The sequence below is a fragment of the Oncorhynchus clarkii genome, chromosome 3 (assembly GCF_045791955.1).
Source record: "Oncorhynchus clarkii lewisi isolate Uvic-CL-2024 chromosome 3, UVic_Ocla_1.0, whole genome shotgun sequence".
Lineage (NCBI taxonomy): Eukaryota > Metazoa > Chordata > Actinopteri > Salmoniformes > Salmonidae > Oncorhynchus > Oncorhynchus clarkii.
In genome coordinates, this window is record NC_092149.1 from 46,557,085 (window position 1) to 46,576,961 (window position 19,877).

General features: G+C 43.5%; 1 protein-coding gene across 1 annotated transcript in view; it reads left to right on the top strand.

Moving 5' to 3' along the window:
- Positions 1–19,877, top strand: part of LOC139396198 (transmembrane protein with EGF-like and two follistatin-like domains 2a) — a 180,910-nt gene that overhangs the window by 45,959 nt on the left and 115,074 nt on the right. Inside the window, exon 3 of the mRNA XM_071143331.1 lies at positions 18,206–18,335. Coding sequence (XP_070999432.1) covers positions 18,206–18,335 — 130 coding nt within the window. The remainder of the gene's footprint in view (positions 1–18,205; positions 18,336–19,877) is intronic.

A 19,877-nucleotide genomic window follows, 5' to 3' on the forward strand; every position in this document is an offset into this window, starting at 1 on the left:
CCATCCTGTACACCTGCACACATTATAGTTAATCTATTAGGGGCCTGTAGTAGCCAGTTTATCTCCTGTGGGACCCACACTGTGGGCCCAAGTTGTGGCAGTGACAAATTGTTTCATGGTTTGTTTTTTCAGAAATGTTTAGCGTATGTGCTACTGTTCTACAAGTCTTTACAGTATTTGCAGTGGCTTGTTGTTTAGAAAAGTTTAAAGTGGAATCAAAATGCCAATATACACTACCATGCAAAAGTTGGGGGTCACTTAGAAATGTCTTTGTTTTTAAAGAAAAGCACATTTGTTGTTCATTAAAATAACATCAAATTGATCAGAAATCCAGTGTAGAGTTGTTAATGTTGTAAATGACTATTGTAGCTGTAAACGGCAGATTTTTTAATGGAATAGCTACATAAGCATACAGAGGCCCATTATCAGCAACCATCACTCCTGTGTTCCAATGGCACGTTGTGTTAGCTAATCCAAGTTTATAATTGTAAAAGGCTAATTAATCATTAGAAAACCCTTTTGCAATTAGCACAGCTGAAAACTGTAGTCCTGATTAAAGAAGCAATAAAACTGGCCTTCTTTAGACTAGTTGAGTATCTGGAGCATCAACATTTGTGGGTTTGATTACAGGCTCAAAATGGCCAGAAACAAAGAACTTTCTAACCAGAATAGAAAGAGGAGTGGGAGGCCCCGGTGCACAATTGAGCAAGAGGACAAGTACATTAGAGTGTCCAGTTTGAAAAACAGACGCCTCACAAGTCTTCAACTGGCAGCTTCATTAAATAGTACCCGCAAAACAGGAAAGTAACAGGAAATCAAATCAAATTGTATTGGTCACATACGCATATTGAGCAGATATTATTGCGGGTGTAACAAAATGCTTGTGTTCATAGCTCCAGTGCAGTAGCATCTAACAATTCACAACAATATACACAAATCTCAAAGTGAATAATGGAATTAAGAAACATATAAATGTTAGGATGTGCAATGTCGGAGTGGCATTGACTAGAATACAGTATATACACATGAAATTAGTAAAACAGTATGTAAATATTATTAAAGTTACCAGTGTTCCATTATTAAAGTGGCTAGTGATTCCATGTCTATGTGCATAGGGCAGCAGCCTCTAAGGTGCAGGGTTGAATAACCGAGTGGTAGCTGGCTGGTGACAGGGACTAAGTTCAGGGCAGGGTACTGGGTGGAGGCCGGCTATTGATGACTATTTAACAGCCTGATGGCTTTGAGATAGAAGCTGTTTTTCAGTCTCTCTGTCCCAGCTTTGATGCACCTGTACTGACCTCACCTTCTGGATGATAGCGGGGTGAACAGGCCATGGCTTGGGTGGTTAATATTGTTTTGGCCTTGCTGTGACATCGGGTGCTGTAGGTGTCCTGGAGGGCAGGCAGTGTGCCCCCAGTGATGCGTTGGGCAGACCGCACCACCCTCTGGAGAGTCCTGCGGTTGCGGGCAGTGCAGTTGCCTTTACCAGATGGTGATTCAGCCCGACAGGATTCTCTCAATGGTACATCTGTAAAGGTTTGTGAGGATCAAGACAAATTTCTTCAGCCTTGTGTAAGGTTGAAGAGGCGCTGTTGCTCCTTCTTCACCACATTGTCTGTGTGGGTGGACCATTTCAGATTGTCAGTGATGTGTATGCAGAGGAACTCGAAAGCTTTTACCTTCTCCACTGCGGTCCCGTCGATGTGGATAGGGGCGTCCTCTCTCTGCTGTCTCCTGAAGTCCACGATCAGCTCCTTCATATTGTTGACATTGCGGGCGTGGTTATTTCTAAAAATGTCTAAAAACCTGTTTTCGCTTTGTCATTATGGGGTATTGTGTCTAGATTGATGAGGATTTATTTTTTAAATCCATTTTAGAATGAGGCTGTAACATAACCAAATGTGGAAAAAGTCAAGGGGTCTGAATACTTTCCGAATGCACTGTATCTGCACCTGTTTGTTTGTGCACACACACACACACCGGAAGCCAGGGAAAATTATTGCCACCTGCAATGCCAGCCATTATTCAAGGCACAATAGAGTTCAGTGAAAGGGACTTTTCTAAATTGTGGTCACACATGCCTGCCTACAAGGGCTACATAAGTTAAGTGCCTCACTTGAGTACTAGTGTGCCCAATGTTAGATTTGAAGCAAACACTCTCTGTAAAAGTGTCTGATGGAAGTAGCTAGAAAGTTGGAGTATTGTTTGAAGGTATTACACTCTCCTTAGGTCCATTATCAAACTATAAAGCCACTGCTTTCATCCACAATACTTTAGTTCATCAAAGTTACTATTGTACTACGCAAATCAAGCTTTGTTATAGGAAGAAAGTTATATCCTTTTCTCACAATTGAGCCAAGCTGAGTCAAGCTGTACTGTGCTGGCCTGGTGTCAGCACATTGTTATGACTCTCCTGTGAGGATACGAAGGATCAGGTTACAGTGAGTACGCTCTACAACACCGTCTCTCTCTCCTGCGGAGGGGGAGAGGGGTGAAGTTGGCCGCTTTATGACGGTCGTAAATACCTTGTAGAAACTATGCCTTTGGGCTCTGCTGTAACTGCCGTTGTTGGTGGTGGAAGAAGAGAACCAATGGGCAGCGTGTTAAGAGTCCATATTGATTTAATAGAACAATTGAACACTGAAACAAAACAATAAAGCAACAACGAACGAAACAAAACAGTCCTGTACGGTGAATACACAAAACACAGAACAGAAAATATTCAGCCACAACTCAAGGGTGAAAACAGGCTACCTTAGTATGGTTCTCAATCAGGGACAATGATTGACAGCTGCCTCTGAGTGAGAACCATACCAGGCCAAACACAGAAATCCCAAATCATAGAAAAAATAACATAGACTGCCCACCCCAACTCACGCCCTGACTATACTAAAACAAAAACAAAACAAAGGAACTAAGGTCAGAACGTGACAGTACCCCCCCCCCCCCAAAGGTGCGGACTCCGGCCGCAAAACCTGAACCTATAGGGGAGGGTCTGGGTGGGCGTCTGTCCGCGTTGGCACCTCTGGCGCCGGGACGTGGAACCCACTTACCCATAGTCTTTGTCCGCCTCTTAACCCGCCTCCGTGGCCTCTTTAGAGCGGCGACCCTCGCCGCCGACCTCGGACTGGGGACCGAATGGACGGGCACCGGACAGGGCGATTCCGGCAGCGCCGGAGTGACGGGCGATTCCGTCAACTCCGGAGTAACGCACGACTCCGGCAGCTCCTGACTCACCGGCGGCTCCGGCAGCTCCGGACAGGAGGGGGACTCCGGCAGCTCTGGACAGGAGGGGGACTCCGGCAGCTCCGGACAGGAGGGGACTCCGGCAGCTCCGGACAGGAGGGGGACTCCGGCAGCTCCGGACAGGAGGGGGACTCCGGCAGCTCTGGACAGGAGGCAGGCACAGGACTCACCTGGCTGGGGAGACACACAGGAGACCTGGCTCTGGGAGCAGGCACAGGACTCACCGGGCTGGGGAGACATCAGGGAGGCCTCTTCCTTGGCCGAGGCACCGGATACACTGGGCCGTGGAGGCGCACTGGTGGTCTCGAGCGCAGAGCTGACCCCACCCGTTTTGGATGAATGCCAGCTTCCACCCGGAAAATGCGGGACGCTGCCACCGAGCACACCGTGAGCATCACCCCATAGCACGGGGCCTGACCAGTCCCATGCTTTCCACGGTAAGCACGGGGAGTTGGCTCAGGTCTGCTTCCTGACTCTGCCACACTCCCCGTGTGCCTCCCCCCCAAAAATGTTGGGGCTGCCTCTCGGGCTTCCTTGCCAGCCGTGTTCCCACATACCGCTGGTTCCTTTCTCCTAGCTGCCACCACAAGTTCCCATGGAAGGCGATCCCTTCCCGCCAGGATCTCCTGCCATGTGTCGACTCCCTTGCCGTCCAGAACATCCTCCCATGTCCAGGAGTGCACCTTACCATGCTGTCCTGTACGGTGAATACACAAAACACAGAGCAGAAAATAATCACCCACAACTCAAGGGTGAAAACAGGCTACCTAAGTATGGTTCTCAATCAGGGACAACGATTGACAGCTGCCTCTGATTGAGAACCATACCAGGCCAAACACAGAATTCCCAAATCATGAAAAAAATAACAGACTGCCCACCCCAACTCACGCCCTGAACATATTAAAACAAAGACAAAACAAAGGAACTAAGGTCAGAACGTGACATCTGCAGGATTGAGGGGGAAGAAACCTTTTGTTACAAGGAGATTCCTCCCGCCATGACTACAACATCAAAAGGCTGGATAATGAAACAATGTTCCTGTAGTCCAAACATTGGGAATGGTTTGTGGGTATTTAAAGAATAACCATGTCCAAAAGTTGTTTTGTGATATCATGAAGGACGGTATAACTAAATAACTGTACCACATCTAAATGTTGTGGAACGTAAATGTTTAAATATGAACTATTTGTGATGTACATAGGGCAGCAGCCTCTAAGGTGCAGGATTGAGTAACCGGGTGGTAGCCAGCTAGTGACATGGACTTCTAAAATGCGAGAATTGTTTTTCATATAAAGTCTTAACCAGTCAGTGACCACACCCACGTGAGCATTGACATTATGTAGGCATCATAGAACGCCCCTTTTGCCAGTGCATAAAACCCCTTGTGAAAAATTAACATATCAGACCAAGTTGGCAGACTGTGTTGAACCTGACGTCACAAATGGTTAGAATCTCCGAGACCAGAAAAACGTGAAGTGTGGATCCACGTTGAAAAATAGGAATTGAAATCTCTAGAGACCAGTACATTGCCGGTTTGCTACGGGCGTGTAAAATGGTTCTAGCTCTACATTAGACCAGAATATACATGCGACGCAAGCTGAATACGTCACAAATGGTCAGGAACTCTCAACGAGTGAAGAAGATAAAGACTACACATTCACAGTCTGCAGCTGTATATGTAAAATAGTCTAGGAAACTCAACCGAAGATGAGAAAATAACATTTCCCTATCGAACGAACATTGGTGCGTCTGGAAGATCCGTCTAACAGACACTCCGAGACCAACCTACTACAACTACAAAGGACATGGTAACCTCTGGTGGACAACCAGAGACTTACACAACAAGTGACTCTCCGTAGATGAATTGAGTGTTTTCAACAGAGGGACAGCGAAGACATAGAGACGTAAATATGTACATTACAATTATTTCGAATGAGCGGCCATTCACATTTCCATGAGCATAGTTATCAGCTGTATGTACGACAGTGGAATTCATTTGTCTCTCCCTTTCCCTCTCTTTTGAATCCACCATTTTGTGTAACAAGCCATCATATCAGGTTAGTCCACTAGGGACTTTTCATTGCATTATGTAGTAATCAATATGTATTCTATCCTGTTTGTGTGTTTATGTAATTCTGTGTGATTGGTTAGTTAGTAAATAAATAATTAAGCCAATTTGTGTATTGGTGATCCATCATGGAGACTAAGGTTCATGCAGAATAATAGGACATTACGACATTCAGAATGAGACTAAGATATGAGTTAATAAAAATTAATAGTTGACTGCTATGAAATCGATATATTTTGATATTCTTTCGGGAAACGGTAACTCATTAAACAAACTATTCCCGTGGTGCAACAGGTTACTGAGTTAATTGTTACAGGATTAATTTAATCACGTAATAATAACAGTTAACAGTTAATCATTACATTAATGAGAGTCACGACATGACACCATCTACCACAATTGCTGGAACCGTGCTGGAAAGAATCATGTGAGAGGAACATATCCAAGCCAGTACAGTATGGTTTGGTGAGCACTATAGTCTGAAAAGTTGGATTGTCTCATGATTCCTTTATTCAAGATAAGAACCAACATGCATGTTGATGTAGTCTAGCGCTTAGCAAGGGTCATGTTCATTAGGGTCCCAACAGGAAATGTTTTCAAACATTTTACAGTGGCAAACGGAAATTAGTGTTTTTATAGGGCATATCCATGTAGTCCCTCCCTGTTTGTCAGTTTTGTTCTGATTGGTGCCTGAACAAGACCATAGTGAATCTGTTGGCAATATTTTCCTGTAGGTGTCCTGGAGGGCAGGCAGTGTGCCCCCGGTGCAGTTGCCTTTACCAGGTGGTTATATAGTCCGACAAGATTCTCTCAATGGTGCATCTGTTACCTTCTTGACGCTACCCATCCCTGTAGCGGGATAATTGTCATCAACAACCGCTGAATTGCATAGCGCCACATTCAAATAATATTACTAAAAATATTTATATTCATGAAATCACAAGTTCAATATTGCAAAACACAGTTTAGCCTTCTGTTAATCCACCTGTCATCTCAGATTTAGAAAATATGCTTTACAGCGAAAGCAATCCAAGCGTTTGTGTAAGTTTATCGATCGCTTGACAAAACATTATGTACACTTAGCATCAAGTAGCTTGGTCACGATAATCAGAAAAGCAATCAAATTAATCGTTTACTTTTGATGATCTTCGGATGTTTTCACTCACGAGACTCCCAGTTACACAATAAATGTTCCTTTTGTTCCATAAATATTATTTTTATATCCAAAATACCTCCATTTGTTTGGCGTGTTATGTTCAGAAATCCACAGGAAACAGCGGTCACGGCAACGCTGACAAATTCCAAATAATATCCATAATGTCCACAGAAACATGTCAAACGTTTTTTATAATCAATCCTCAGGTTGTTTTTAAAATACATAATCAATAATATATCAACCGCAATTGTCTATCAGTAGGAGAGGGAGAGGCAATGGCTGCCCAAACTCTGTTGCGCGAGCGAAACTCATGCGAACACCTAACGCGATGTTATCTTTCTCGCTCATTTTTCAAAATAAATGTCTAAGGACTGTTGACATCTTGAGGAAGCGATAGGAAAAGGAATCTGGTTGATATCCCTTTAAATGGAGCAAAGGCAGGCTATGGAACATGGAGATTTCAAAATAGAAGCCACTTCCTGGTTTGATTTTCCTCAGGTTTCGCCTGCAATATCAGTTCTGTTATACTAACAGACAATATTTTGACAGTTTTGGAAACTTTAGAGTGTTTTCTATCCTAATCTGTCAATTATATGCATATTCTAGCATCTGGTCCTGAGAAATAGGCCGTTTACCTTGGGAACGTTATTTTTCCAAACATAAAAATAGTGCTTCAAGAGGTTAAAGTTTATGAGGGTCTTAGGGGCCAAGCCAGATTTCTTCATCGTCCTAATATTGAAGAGGCGCTGTTGAGCCATCTTCACCACACTGTCTGTGTGGGTGGACCATTTCAGATTGTGGAAGAGGAACTTGAAGCTTTTCACCTTCTCCAATGCGGTCCCATCGATGTGGATGGGGGCATGGTCTCTCTGCTGTCTCCTGAAGTCCACGATCAGCGGTGTGGTGACCACTCCGTCAGAGCCCTTACCTCCTCCCTGTAGGTTGTCTCATTATTGTCAAGGAAATGTATAATTGTATGTCAACAAACATGGCTCCACACACATAGCTGGAATTAGCTTAGCTCATCATAAGCAGTACAACCTTCAAAAAAGTATTTTACACAAATAATATGTGCCAATTATAATCTATTCCTCGTTGGTGTTGATTTCAGCCTGTCCATTTGGTGATGGTATATCCCTCACTGGACATGTACACTGTCAATTTGCAATGTATTACAATGGGCATTTACCAACACAAATTGGATATGCTCTAATATACTGCTCTAATATGTTAATTGGATATGCTCTAATATGTTAAAACCATAAAACAACCTTCAAAAACAGAGTTACATTCGAACTGCGGGTCCAGTTCTGACATTATGTGTAGGCCTAGGTGAGGCTACCCCGAATCCCGAGTTTCGGGTCAATAGGTCATTCGGAGCCCTAAGCAGCAACCGTAGTGCTGAAATGCATTTATTTCGGGGGTCGCTACAGGGTCTTTGAACGAGCTATCAGCTAGAAACTGTTAGCTAATAGGTCCATCGGCCAATTTCTCGGGCCACTATTGCCCGAGAAATTTAGTTCCACCTCCCACATATGCGATGACATCACCTGGTTTAAATGTTTCTAGAGACAATATCTCTCTCATCATCACTCAATGCCTAGGTTTACTTCCAATGTACTCACATCCTACCATACCTTTTTCTGTACATTATGCCTTGAATCTATTCAATCGTGCCCAGAAACCTGCTCCTTTTACTCTCTGTTCCGAACGTACTAGACAACCAGTTATTATAGCCATTAGCCATACCCTTATCCTATTCCTTCTTTGTTCTTCTGGTGATGTAAAGGTTTATCCAGGACCTGCAGTTCCTAGCTCCGCTTCTATTCCCCAGGTGCTCTCATTTGTTGACTTCTGTAACCATAAAAGCCTTGGTTTCATGCATGTTAACATTAGAAGCCTCCTCCCTAAGTTTGTTTTATTCACTGCTTTAGCACACTCTGCCAACCCGGATGTCTTAGCCGTGTCTGAATCCTGGCTTAGGAAGACCACCAAAACCCCTGAAATTTCCATCCCTAACTATAAAATTTTTGTCCAAGATAGAACTGCCAAAGGGGGTGGAGAGGCAATCTACAGCATAGATAGCCTGGAGAGTTCTGTCTTACTGTCCAGGTCTGTACCCAAACAATTCGAGCTTCTACTTTTAAAAATCCACCTTTCCAGAAACAAGTCTCTCACCATTGCCGCTTGCTATAGACCACGCTTTGCCCCCAGCTGTGCCCTAGACACCATATGTGACCATCTATCTTCAGAGCTCGTGCTGCTAGGTGACCTAAACTGTGACATGCTTAACACCCCGGCCAACCTACAATCTAAGCTTGATTCCCTCAATCTCATACGAATTATCAATGAACCTTCCAGGTACAACCCCAAATCGGTAAACACGGGCACCCTCATAAATATCATCCTAACCAGCTTGCCCTCCAAATAATATCTCAGCGATCAGTGCCTCATTGCCTGCATCCGTAATGGGTCTGCGGTCAAACGACCACCTCTCATCACTGTCAAATGCTCCCTAATACACCTCAGGGAGCAGGCCTTTCTAATCGACCTGGCCAGGTATCCTTGAATGATATTGACCTCATCCCATCAGTAGAAGATGCCTGGTTATTGTTAAAAGTGCCTTCCTCACCATCTTTAATAAGCGTGCACCATTCAAAAAATGTAGAACCAGCCCTTGGTTCACTTCAGACCTCACTGCCCTTGACCGGCACAAAAACATCTTGTGGCGTACTGCATTAGCATCGAATAGGCCCCGTGATATGAAACTTTCCAGGGAAGTTAAGAAACAATATAAACAGGCAGTTAGGAAAGCTAAGGCTAGCTTTTTCGAACAGAAATTTGCATCCTTTAGCACAAACTCAAAAAAGTTCTGGGACACTGTAAAGTCCATGGAGAATAAGAGCAGCTGCACACTGCACTGAGGCTAGGAAACACTGTCACCAACAATAAATCCACTAATTGAGAATTTCAATAAGCATTTTTCTACGTCTGGCCATGCTTTCCACCTGGCTACCCCTACTCCTACCCCGGTCAACTGCCCATCACCCCCCACAGCATCTCGCCCAAGCCTCCCCCATTTCTCCTTCACTGAAATCCAGATAGCTGATGTTCTGAAAGAGCTGCAAATTCTGGACCCCTACAAATCAGCCGGGCTAGACAATCTGGGCCATCTCTTTCTAAAATGATCTGCCAAATTTGTTGCAACCCCTATTACTAGCCTGTTCAACCTCTCTTTCGTATCGTCTGAGATTCCCAAAGATTGGAAAGTTGCTGCGATCATCCCCCTCTTCAAAGGGGGAGACACTCTAGACCCAAACTGCTACAGACCTATATCTATCCTACCTTGCCTTTCTAAGGTCTTCGAAAGCCAAGTTAACAAACAGATTACCGACCATTTCGAATCCCACCGTACCTTCTCCGTTATGCAATCTGGTTTCAGAGCTGGTCATGGGTGCACCTCAGCCACGCTCAAGGTCCTAAAAGGTATCATAACCACCATCAATTAGATACATTACTTTGCAGCCATATTCATCGACCTGGCTTTTGACTCTGTCAATCACCACATTCTTATTGGCAGACTAAACAGCCTTGGTTTCTCAAATGACTGCCTCGCCTGGTTCACCAACTACTTCTCCGATAGAGTTCAGTGTGTCAAATCGGAGAGCCTGTTGTCTGTACCTCTGGCAGTCTCTATGGTGGTGCCACAGGGTTCAATTCTCGGGCCGACTCTCTTCTCTGTATACATCAATGATGTCGCTCTTGCTGCTGGTGATTCTCTAATCCACCTCTATGCAGACGACACCATTCTGTATACTTCCAGGCCTTCTTTGGACACTGTTAACTAACCTCCAGACGAGCTTCAATGCCATACAACTCTCCTTCAGTTGCCTCCAACTGCTCTTAAATGCAAGTTAAACTAAATGCATGATCTTCATCCGATCGCTGCCCACACCTGCCCGCCCTTGCAGCATTATTGCTCTGGACAGTTCTGACTTGTGGACAAATATGCGGACAGTTACAAATACCTAGGTGTCTGGTTAGACTGTAAACTCTCCTTCCAGACTCACATTAACTTGTTATGGCTGCAATCCCAATATCGGGATCGATATGACAACTACCAGTGAAAATAGAGGGCGCCAAATTCAAACCACAGAAATCTCATAATTACAATTCCTAAAACATACATGTGTCTTATATCATTTTAAAAGGTAATCTTGTTGTTAATCCCACCAAAGTGTCCGATTTCAAATAGGCTTTTCACCAAAGGCACTACAAACGATTGTTTGGTCTCCACCAAACCACAATAAGCACAGCCATTTTCCATTGAAATATAGCATTCACAAAATGCAGAAGTAAAGATTAAATTAATCACTAACCTTGAATTATCTTCATCAGATGACACTCATAGGAATTCATGTTACACAATACATGCATGTTTTGTTTGATAAAGTTCATATTTATATCAAAACAATCAGAGTTTATATTGGCTATTTAGATTCACTAGTTCCAAAAACATCAAGTGATTTTGCATAGCCACATAGTTTCAACAGAAATACTCATCATAAATGTAGATGATAATACAAGATATACACATGGAATTATAGATATACCTCTTCAACCGCTGTGTCAGATTTCAAAAAAAGTTTACGGAAAAAGCAACACATGCAATAATCTGAGACGGCACTCAGAACAGAAGCCAAATTAGCCGCCATGTTGGAGTCAACAGAAACCAGAAAATACATGATAAATGTTTCCTTACCTTTGATGAACTTCAATGGAATGCAGTCCTAGGAATCCCAGGTCCACAATAAATGCTTGATTTGTTCGAAAATGTCTGTTATTTATGTCCAATTAGCTACTTTGGTTAGCGCGTTTGGTAAACAATTCCAAAGTCACAAACCGCGTCCACTATAAATGTCCAAAAGTTCCGTAACAGTCAGTAGAAACATGTCAAACGATGTACTGAATCAATCTTTAGAATGTTGTTTATGTATATCTTGAATAACGTTCCAACCGGAGAATTAGAATGACTTCAAATGAGCGGTGGAACGCAGGTGCTTCCCCTGTGAACACGCCTGGTGAATGCATGGTCAACTCGTGGCAGTGGTGACTATTTCCTGTGTCATTCGACACAGGAACAGTTCAACAGTTCTATTGACTGTTGACATCTAGTGGAAGGCATAGGAAGTGAAAACTCATCCATATCTCGCTGTAATTTCAATGAGAGCTTGGTTGAAGATCTGTCACCCCCAGAAAAAAAACAGAAAGTGGAAGTTCTCAGGTTTTTGCCTGCTATATGAGTTCTGTTATACTAACAGACATATTTCAAACAGTTTTAGAAACTTGAGAGCGTTTTCGTTTTCTATCCAACACTAATAATACTATGCATATATTAGCAACTGAGACTGAGGAGCTGGCCGTTTACAATGGGCACCTTTTCATCCAAGCTACTCAATACTGCCCCTGCAGCCATAAAAAGTTAAGCATCTCCAATCCAAAATTAAATTTAGAATCGGCTTCCTATTTCACAACAAAGCATCCTTCACTCAAGCGGCCAAACATACCCTCGTAAAACTGACCATCCTACCGATCCTCGACTTTGGTGATGTCATTTACAAAATAGCCTCCAACACTCTACTCAACAAATTGGATGCAGTCTATCACAGTGCCATCCGTTTTGTCACCAAAGCCCCATATACTACCCACCATTGCAACCTGTACGCTCTCGTTGTCTGGCCCTCGCTTCATACTCGTCGCCAAATCCACTGGCTCCAAGTCATCTTCAAGTCTCTGCTAGGTGAAGCCCCCGCCTTATCTCAGCTCACTGGTCACGATAGCTGCACCCATCCGTAGCACGCGCTCCAGCAGGTATATCTCACTAGTCACCCCCAAAGCCAATTCCTGCTTTGGCCACCTTTCCTTCCAGTTCTCTGCTTCCAATAACTGGAACGAACTGCAAAAATCAATGAAGCTGGAGACACATATCTCCCTCACTAGCTTTAAGCACCAGCTGTCAGAGCAGCTCACAGATCACTGCACATAGCCCATATGTAAATAGCCCATCCAACTACCGCATCCCCATACTGTATTCATGTATTTATCTTGCTCCTTTGCATCCCAGTATCTCTACTTGCACATTCATCTTCTGCACATCAATCACTCCAGTGTTTAATTGGTATATTGTAATTACTTCGCCACCATGGCCTATTGATTGCCTTTGCCTCCCTTATCATACCTTATTTGCACATACTGTATATAAACTGTTTTTCTACTGTATTATTGACTGTACGTTTGTTTATTCCATGTGTAAGTCTGTGTTGTTGTATGTGTCGAACTGCTTTGCTTTATTCTTGGCCAGGTTGCAGTTGTAAATGAGAACTTGTTCTCAACTAACCTTCCTGGTTAAATAAAGGTAAAATAAAAATGTAAAACATGTAGGGTCAGTCTCTATGGGCCGAGTGGGTTTCAATGAACCTAGTCTTGTGATTCCATGACTCTTCTAAATGGCATCATTTTCGCAATGTTAAAAATGATTTGAATACATTGCAAATGGACAAGGCTGTTTCTCGGCCTGAAAACCGTCTAGACTCTAGCCACATAACTCACTGTGCACTATTGACTTAAGCTCTAGAACAGGTTTATAAAGTTTCAGAGCTCTAGGTCTGACAGTTCTTTGATGGTTCGAACGCCGGTATCTTTTGCAGGCTCTGTGTGTCTGTAAGCCCCACACTGTGTCACTCCATCCTGGCTGTGTGTGTGTGTGTTTTTTCTTGTACATCTGATGAGAGAACTGACTGATTTACAGTTCATGAGGGTTGCCTAATCACACAAATGACATTTTGGAAAGATGTGACCTTTTTAACCCTTCGAAACAGCCCCAATGACCCCAATTGAAAGCACTTCCTGTTGTCACAGGAAGCTGAAGGTAAACACATATCTTCATTTGAGCAGTCTTTTACATAATCCTGAGTTAAGTCTTTACGTTAAGAACTGACTGATTTACAGAGGGTTGAATGCAGTGTTTTTCAGTAACTGTAGGTTGTGAAATCAAAACCACTTTTAGGTTCAATTTAACCACTTCTGGTTGCTCCAGTAGGCTTAAAATCAGCACAGGTAATACTCATAGTAGCCTGATGTATTGTTAATGAAGACAGTTTGATATGGCAATCATAACTCACATAGGCATCAGGTTGAAGTTAGGGGTGCAAGCAATGTATTCCTATGGGGAGAGATGTCAATGAAAACTGTTAAAAGAAAACACACTGTTTTCACACCGTCAATGTTAGGTTTTCACAGATCGGGAGGACCTTAGGAACGTTCTTGTGGTTGAATTATGCTTCTAGCCTTAACAGTTCTGCTGCTCTCACCCAAAAGCACCTCACATTTAGGTCAGGCTTCATTTTGGGCCTACTTTTTTGCATAGAGACTATGGGGATTCCATTTGTTTCCCTTTCTGTGATGATTTAAGCCTGCAAATGTCTGTATTTCAGCCATATTTGATGGTAAAGTTCATACTTCCCCTTTAGGATATGAAGAGGACCATTCAATCTTTTCATGTTGATATCTGTAGAGGTACAGATGACCTTGAACACATGGCAAAAATAATTTTGAAAATGGCCTGCACAGAAGCAGAGTTAGAGCATAACCTGTAAACCCATGTTATCTTTAGGGAGAAACTTGGATGTGTCACACTAAATGAACCTGCGTGCAGCTAGAATAACTCTGTGGCTTATCCACCCAAACCTGCCCCCTGAAGAGCCCATCGAATACGGTGTGTCTGTGTGACCTAGAGGCCACAATATGTCCATAGCATCATTAAATCATTAAATCACTACAAGTCATTCTTCATTCCATGCAATTTGCATGGTCGCTGCGGTCAGACTGAGAGAGCTAAGGTCAGACTCAGCGAGCTACCGTCAAGTGGAGGATCTCCTTGAACTGGGCATGTTCTAGAGACTATGGTGATGCCATTTTCCAACACTTTTAATGTTGATTTCAGCATGTACATTTTCTGTAGGACATCACTGTTTAAACATATTGGAAATATACCTGAGTTGTAGTCAATGAACAGCATTCTTACATACTGTAGGTATTCCTCTTGTCCAGATGGGATAGGGCAGTGTGCAGTGGGATGGTGATGGTGTTGTATGTGGCGGTATGCAAATTGAAGTGGGTCAAGGGTGTCAGGTAAGGTGGAGGGGATTTGATCCTTAACTAGCCTCTCAATGAACTTCATGATGACAGTAGTGAGTGCTATGGGGCGATAGTCATTTAGTTCAATCAAATGTATTGAGAAAGCCCTTTTTTACATCAGCCGATGTCACAACGTGCTGTCCAGAAACCTATCTTAATAAAACCCCAATACAGATGTAGAAGCACGGTGGCTAGGAAAAACTCCCTAGCAAGGCCGGAGCCTAGGAAAAAACATAGAGAGGAACCAGGCTCTGAGGGGTGGCCAGTCCCCTTCTGGCTGTGCCGCATGGAGATTATAACCGAACATGGCCAAGATGTTCAAACGTTCATAGATGACCAGCAGGGTCAGATATTAATAATCACAGGGGTTGTAGAGGGTGCAACAGGTCAGCAGCTCGAGTAAATGTCAGTTGGCTTTTCATAGCCGATCATTCAGAGTTAGAGACAGCAGGTGCGGTAGAGAGAGAGTCCAAAACAGCAGGTCCAGGACAAGGTAGCACGTCCAGTGAACAGGTCAGGGTTCCATAGTCGCAGCCAGAACAGCATAAATACTGAAGGCTGAGACAGGAGGGGTCGGGAGACACAAGATATAAACCCACCCATTTTGCCAAAGCACAGCCCCCACACCACCATAGGGATATCTTCAACCACCAATCTACTACCATGAAACAAGGCCGAGTATAGCCCACGAAGATCTCACCCACTGGACAAACCCAAGGGGCGCCAACCCAGACAGGAAGATCACGTCAGTGACTCATCCCACTCAAGTGACGCACCCCTCCTAGGGACGGCATGGAAGAGCACCAGTAAGCCAGTGACTCAGCCTCCGTAATAGGGTTAGAGGCAGAGAATCCCAGTGGAGAGAGGGGAACCGGCCAGGCAGAGACAGCAAGGGCGGTTAGTCTCTCCAGTGCCTTTCCATTCACCTTCACATCCCTGGGCCAGACTACACTCAATCATAGGAGTCTTCAATAAAGACGTAAAGGTCGAGACAGACTCTGCGTCTCTCACATGGATAGGCAGACCATTGAATAAAAATTGAATATTATAATGCTTTGTAGGTTAGCAGTAAAACCTTGAAATCAGCGCTAGCCTTAACAGGAAGCAAGTGTAGAGAGGCTAGCACTGGAGTAATATGATTAAGTTTTGGCGTTCTAGTCAAGATTCTAGCAGCCGTGTTCAGTTACCTTTTACTTTCTCTGGATACAGGAACAATGGTGGACATCTTGAAGCAACTGGGGACAGCAGACTGAGATAGGGAGAGATTGACTATGTCTGTAAACTCTCCAAATGAAATCAACAAAGCACTATCAAAAGTACCTACCATCTATCAACCTTGTACTGCTGCCCTGCTTTTTACCAGCACGCCCTGCTCCAACGGTCCAACCCTGGAAAGTCTACAGAAAGCTGCAGAAGATGAAAACCTGTAAGGCAGAGGGCTCAGATGAAATCCTAGGCAGACTAAAAAAGGAGTCTGCTGATATTCTTGGCCTGTCGATGCGATAAGGCATTGTTCCTGATGAATGGAAAGAAGATAGGGGGCTCTTTACCATAAACCAAGCCACTCTCCATCAGTGAAATATATCTCATTAACCTCTCTCCTGAGCAAAGTAGCTAAGAGCTTTATCACTGAATGAGCGCTTAGCGATATCCTACCCCAAGTTAATACTCAACAGTACGGATGTCTACAAGGCCGGTCATCCACACACTGGTGGATTTAACCAACAAGCTCTTCAAGTCCCAGGATAAGAATGGTTGCCCACCTACTTCAGCAAAGCCTTCTAACGTGTCTGCCACAACCTTGCCATCAACAGGATGTTAGACCTCCAGCTTCGACCATCCCTTGCCATATGGATAGACAACTTCCTCTCTAAGGCTGCCTTTATACAGGCAGCAAATTCTGATATTTTCCACTAATTGGTCCTTTGACCAATCACATCAGATCTTTTCACATCAGATATTTTTCAGAGCTGATCTGATTGGTCAAAGACCAATTAGTGGGAAACATATCCGAATTGGGCTGCCTGTCCAAATGCAGACACTAGGTTGTAAGGTGTCAGTGTTTTTTATGGCCTACCTCAAGGAACTCTGCTTGGCCTGCTGATTTTTATTATATATGTAACAATGTTTCTTCCGTCCCTCTCCTCACTCCAAACAGGGATCCTCTGAACACATCAACAACTGCCTCCCACAAAGCATTGTTACCTATCAACTACTTCAAGATTACCTAACAACTACTTCAAGGTCTCAGAGCGAGTGATGTCACCGACTGAAATGTTACTAGCATGCACCTCTAACTAGCTGGCCATTTCACACGGGTTATTCTCATCCCCTTTGATCTCCTCAATCTCGGCAGCAACCGGGCAGAGCACAACTGAGTCATCCAGGTCATGGCACCGTCCCTCTCCTTGCCCCGACCTGGGCTCGAAACAGAGACCCTCTGAACACAAACAACTGCCTCTCACGAAGAATCGTTATCTATTGCTCCACAAAAGCCACTGCTTTTGCAGAGCAAGGGAAACAACTACTTCAAGGTCTTCGAGCGAGTGACATCACCAATTGAAACACTACTAGCACGCACTGCTAACTAGCTAGCAATTTCTCACAGGTGACACATATCAACAGTGTAGCCAGGCTAACTGCAGTCAAACAATGGAAGCTTGTGGATCACCTTCCACCATCCAAGAAGACCTGGTTGACCTAGAGAAGTGCCACATGCTCTGAACCCTAAAAAGTGCAAAGTGCTCCACCCGTACTACCCCGCCTGTCTATTAACAACACATAACTCCAGAAAGTTGAGGTCAAAGGAAATCTAAAATAGTCGACACAGGTAGAGAACGTCTCTTCCTCCTCCGATGCCTGAAGTACTTCCACATCCATAAGAATGACTTGGTAAGAGTATTTCCAACCTACATCCAACCAGTGGTGAAATATGCCGCCCCAGTGTGGCACGCAGGGCTAATCAAGAGACGATCCGATACCATCGAGACTGTCCAAAGGAAAGCAGTTCGTATCATCATTGGCACAGACGACACCTCCTACTCAGATGCATGCACCAATCTCGGTCTATCATCACTACACACGCAGAGAAAGTATTTCAAGATCCTTTAAGGATCTTGAGAGACTTCTTTAATCCGATCCTTACCGCCATATGCTCCCACCGCAAACAATCGACTGTGAGCCAATACCAGACCCACTCCTCAACTAAACTGGAACTGATCCACTGCAGGACTGTGCATTTCCATGGCAGCATCATCCCAACCATGGTTTGCCTGCTGAACAGTCGATGATGAACATTATTGTATTTAGTTAGTAATATCAATTTTAATATTCAAATGTATGTCGTACTCACAATTCAGCATGTTTCTGCCTTTTGTACAATTTCCTGTTAAAAAATGTAAATAAAAATATTCTCTCAGAAAAGAGAGATGTAATAATTCATACTGTATTATGTGGAGAGGGGAGATGGATTTATCTGACATAGAGATGTATAATGTAGTGATCTGACCATAACCTTTACCTCTGCTCTCTTTCTGCAGTGCAACAATGACTATGTCCCCGTGTGCGGCTCCAACAATGAGAACTACCAGAACGAATGTTATCTACGCAGGGATGCCTGCAAGCAGCAGTCTGAAGTGCTGGTGGTGTCAGAGGGCTCTTGTCCTGTCGGTACGTAGCCTACGTAGCATCTTAAGGATGGACATATACATAGGTCTGTAGATGCATACCTACAGTTGAAGTCGGAAGTTTATATACACCTTAGCCAAATATATTTAAACTCAGTTTTTCACATTTCCTGACATTTAATCCTAGTAAAAATCCCTGTTTTAGGTCAGTTAGGATCACCACTTTATTTTAAGAATGTGAAATGTCAGAATAATAATAGAGAGAATGATTTATTTCATTGTTATGTCTTTCATCACATTCCCAGTGGGTCAGAAGTTTACATACACTCAATTAGTATTAGTATTACAAAAAAACACCTGATGCGCCCTATGCTTGTAACCAGCTCTCTGTCTCCAATCGTATTCATTACAGAAGGAGTAGCTAGAAAGCTGGAATATTGTTTGAAGGCACTACACTCTCCTTCAGTCCAATATCAAACTATAAAGCTAAACTGATTTCATCCACAATACTTTAGTTCATCAGAGTTACTAATGCGAATCAAGCTTTGTTAGAGAAAGAAAGTTATACCCTTTTCTCACTTCTGAGCCAAGCTGAGTCAAACTGTACTGTGCTAGCCTGGTTAAGCATTGACCACACTTTCTGGAACCGTGTGAGGAAAGAATACTGTGAGAAGAACATATCCAAGTCAGCACAGTATGGTTTGGTCAGCACAATAGTGTGAAAAGTAGGAGTATCCCACAATTCCTTTTTTTTTCAAGATAAGAACCTACATGCATGTTGATTTTATCTAGCGCTTAGCATAGGTCATGTTCATTAGGGCATGCAACAGGAAACATTTTGCAGTGACAAACAGACATTTGTGTTTTACTGGACATGTCCAGGTAGTACCTTCCTGTTTCAGTCAGTTTTCTTCTGTTTGCAGCCTGAACAAGACCAAAGTGAATCTGTTTTCAAGGGGAACATGTTGGCTCCACTCAAGCTCCACTGTTGGGCCAGAGTTGTACACTGGGGGTTTTACTGGCTCAGTTAACCTCACTGCCACCCTGGTCAACTCCACTCAAGGGACCTAAAACACTCATATAGCTCAGCAGTCCACCACACTCATAAGGAACACAGTAGGAATTGGAGTGTGTGTGTGTGAATGGGTGAATGGGTGGGGGAGGGTTGAGGGTTGTGTGTGTTTCTGATTTGTTTCACAAAAGTAACTTAATTTCGCCTCATTTACATGGAAGCTCTTAACTCTATGTAAATTGCTTGAATGTTTGTCATTTACCTTGTGTGTATGTTTGCATGTATGTATGTGTGCGTGCATGTGTGTGTGCATCTGCCTGTGTGTCTTTTCTGTGAGAGTGTGAAATATATCTATTTTTTCATGTGATGAGAGTTCATTTTGAGAGACAAGCCTCAGAAAAAAAAGAAATATCATCGCACCCTGGCAGAACGGGCGTGACAGTGATGAGAATAGGCTGACAGCTCACTTCCCTCCGCAACGCCCAGTCCCCTCCTCCCCCTTCACTGTCACTTCAAAATAATATATGGTCAAATTACATTTTAAAAACTATTCATGTACTGGATGTTTACTCT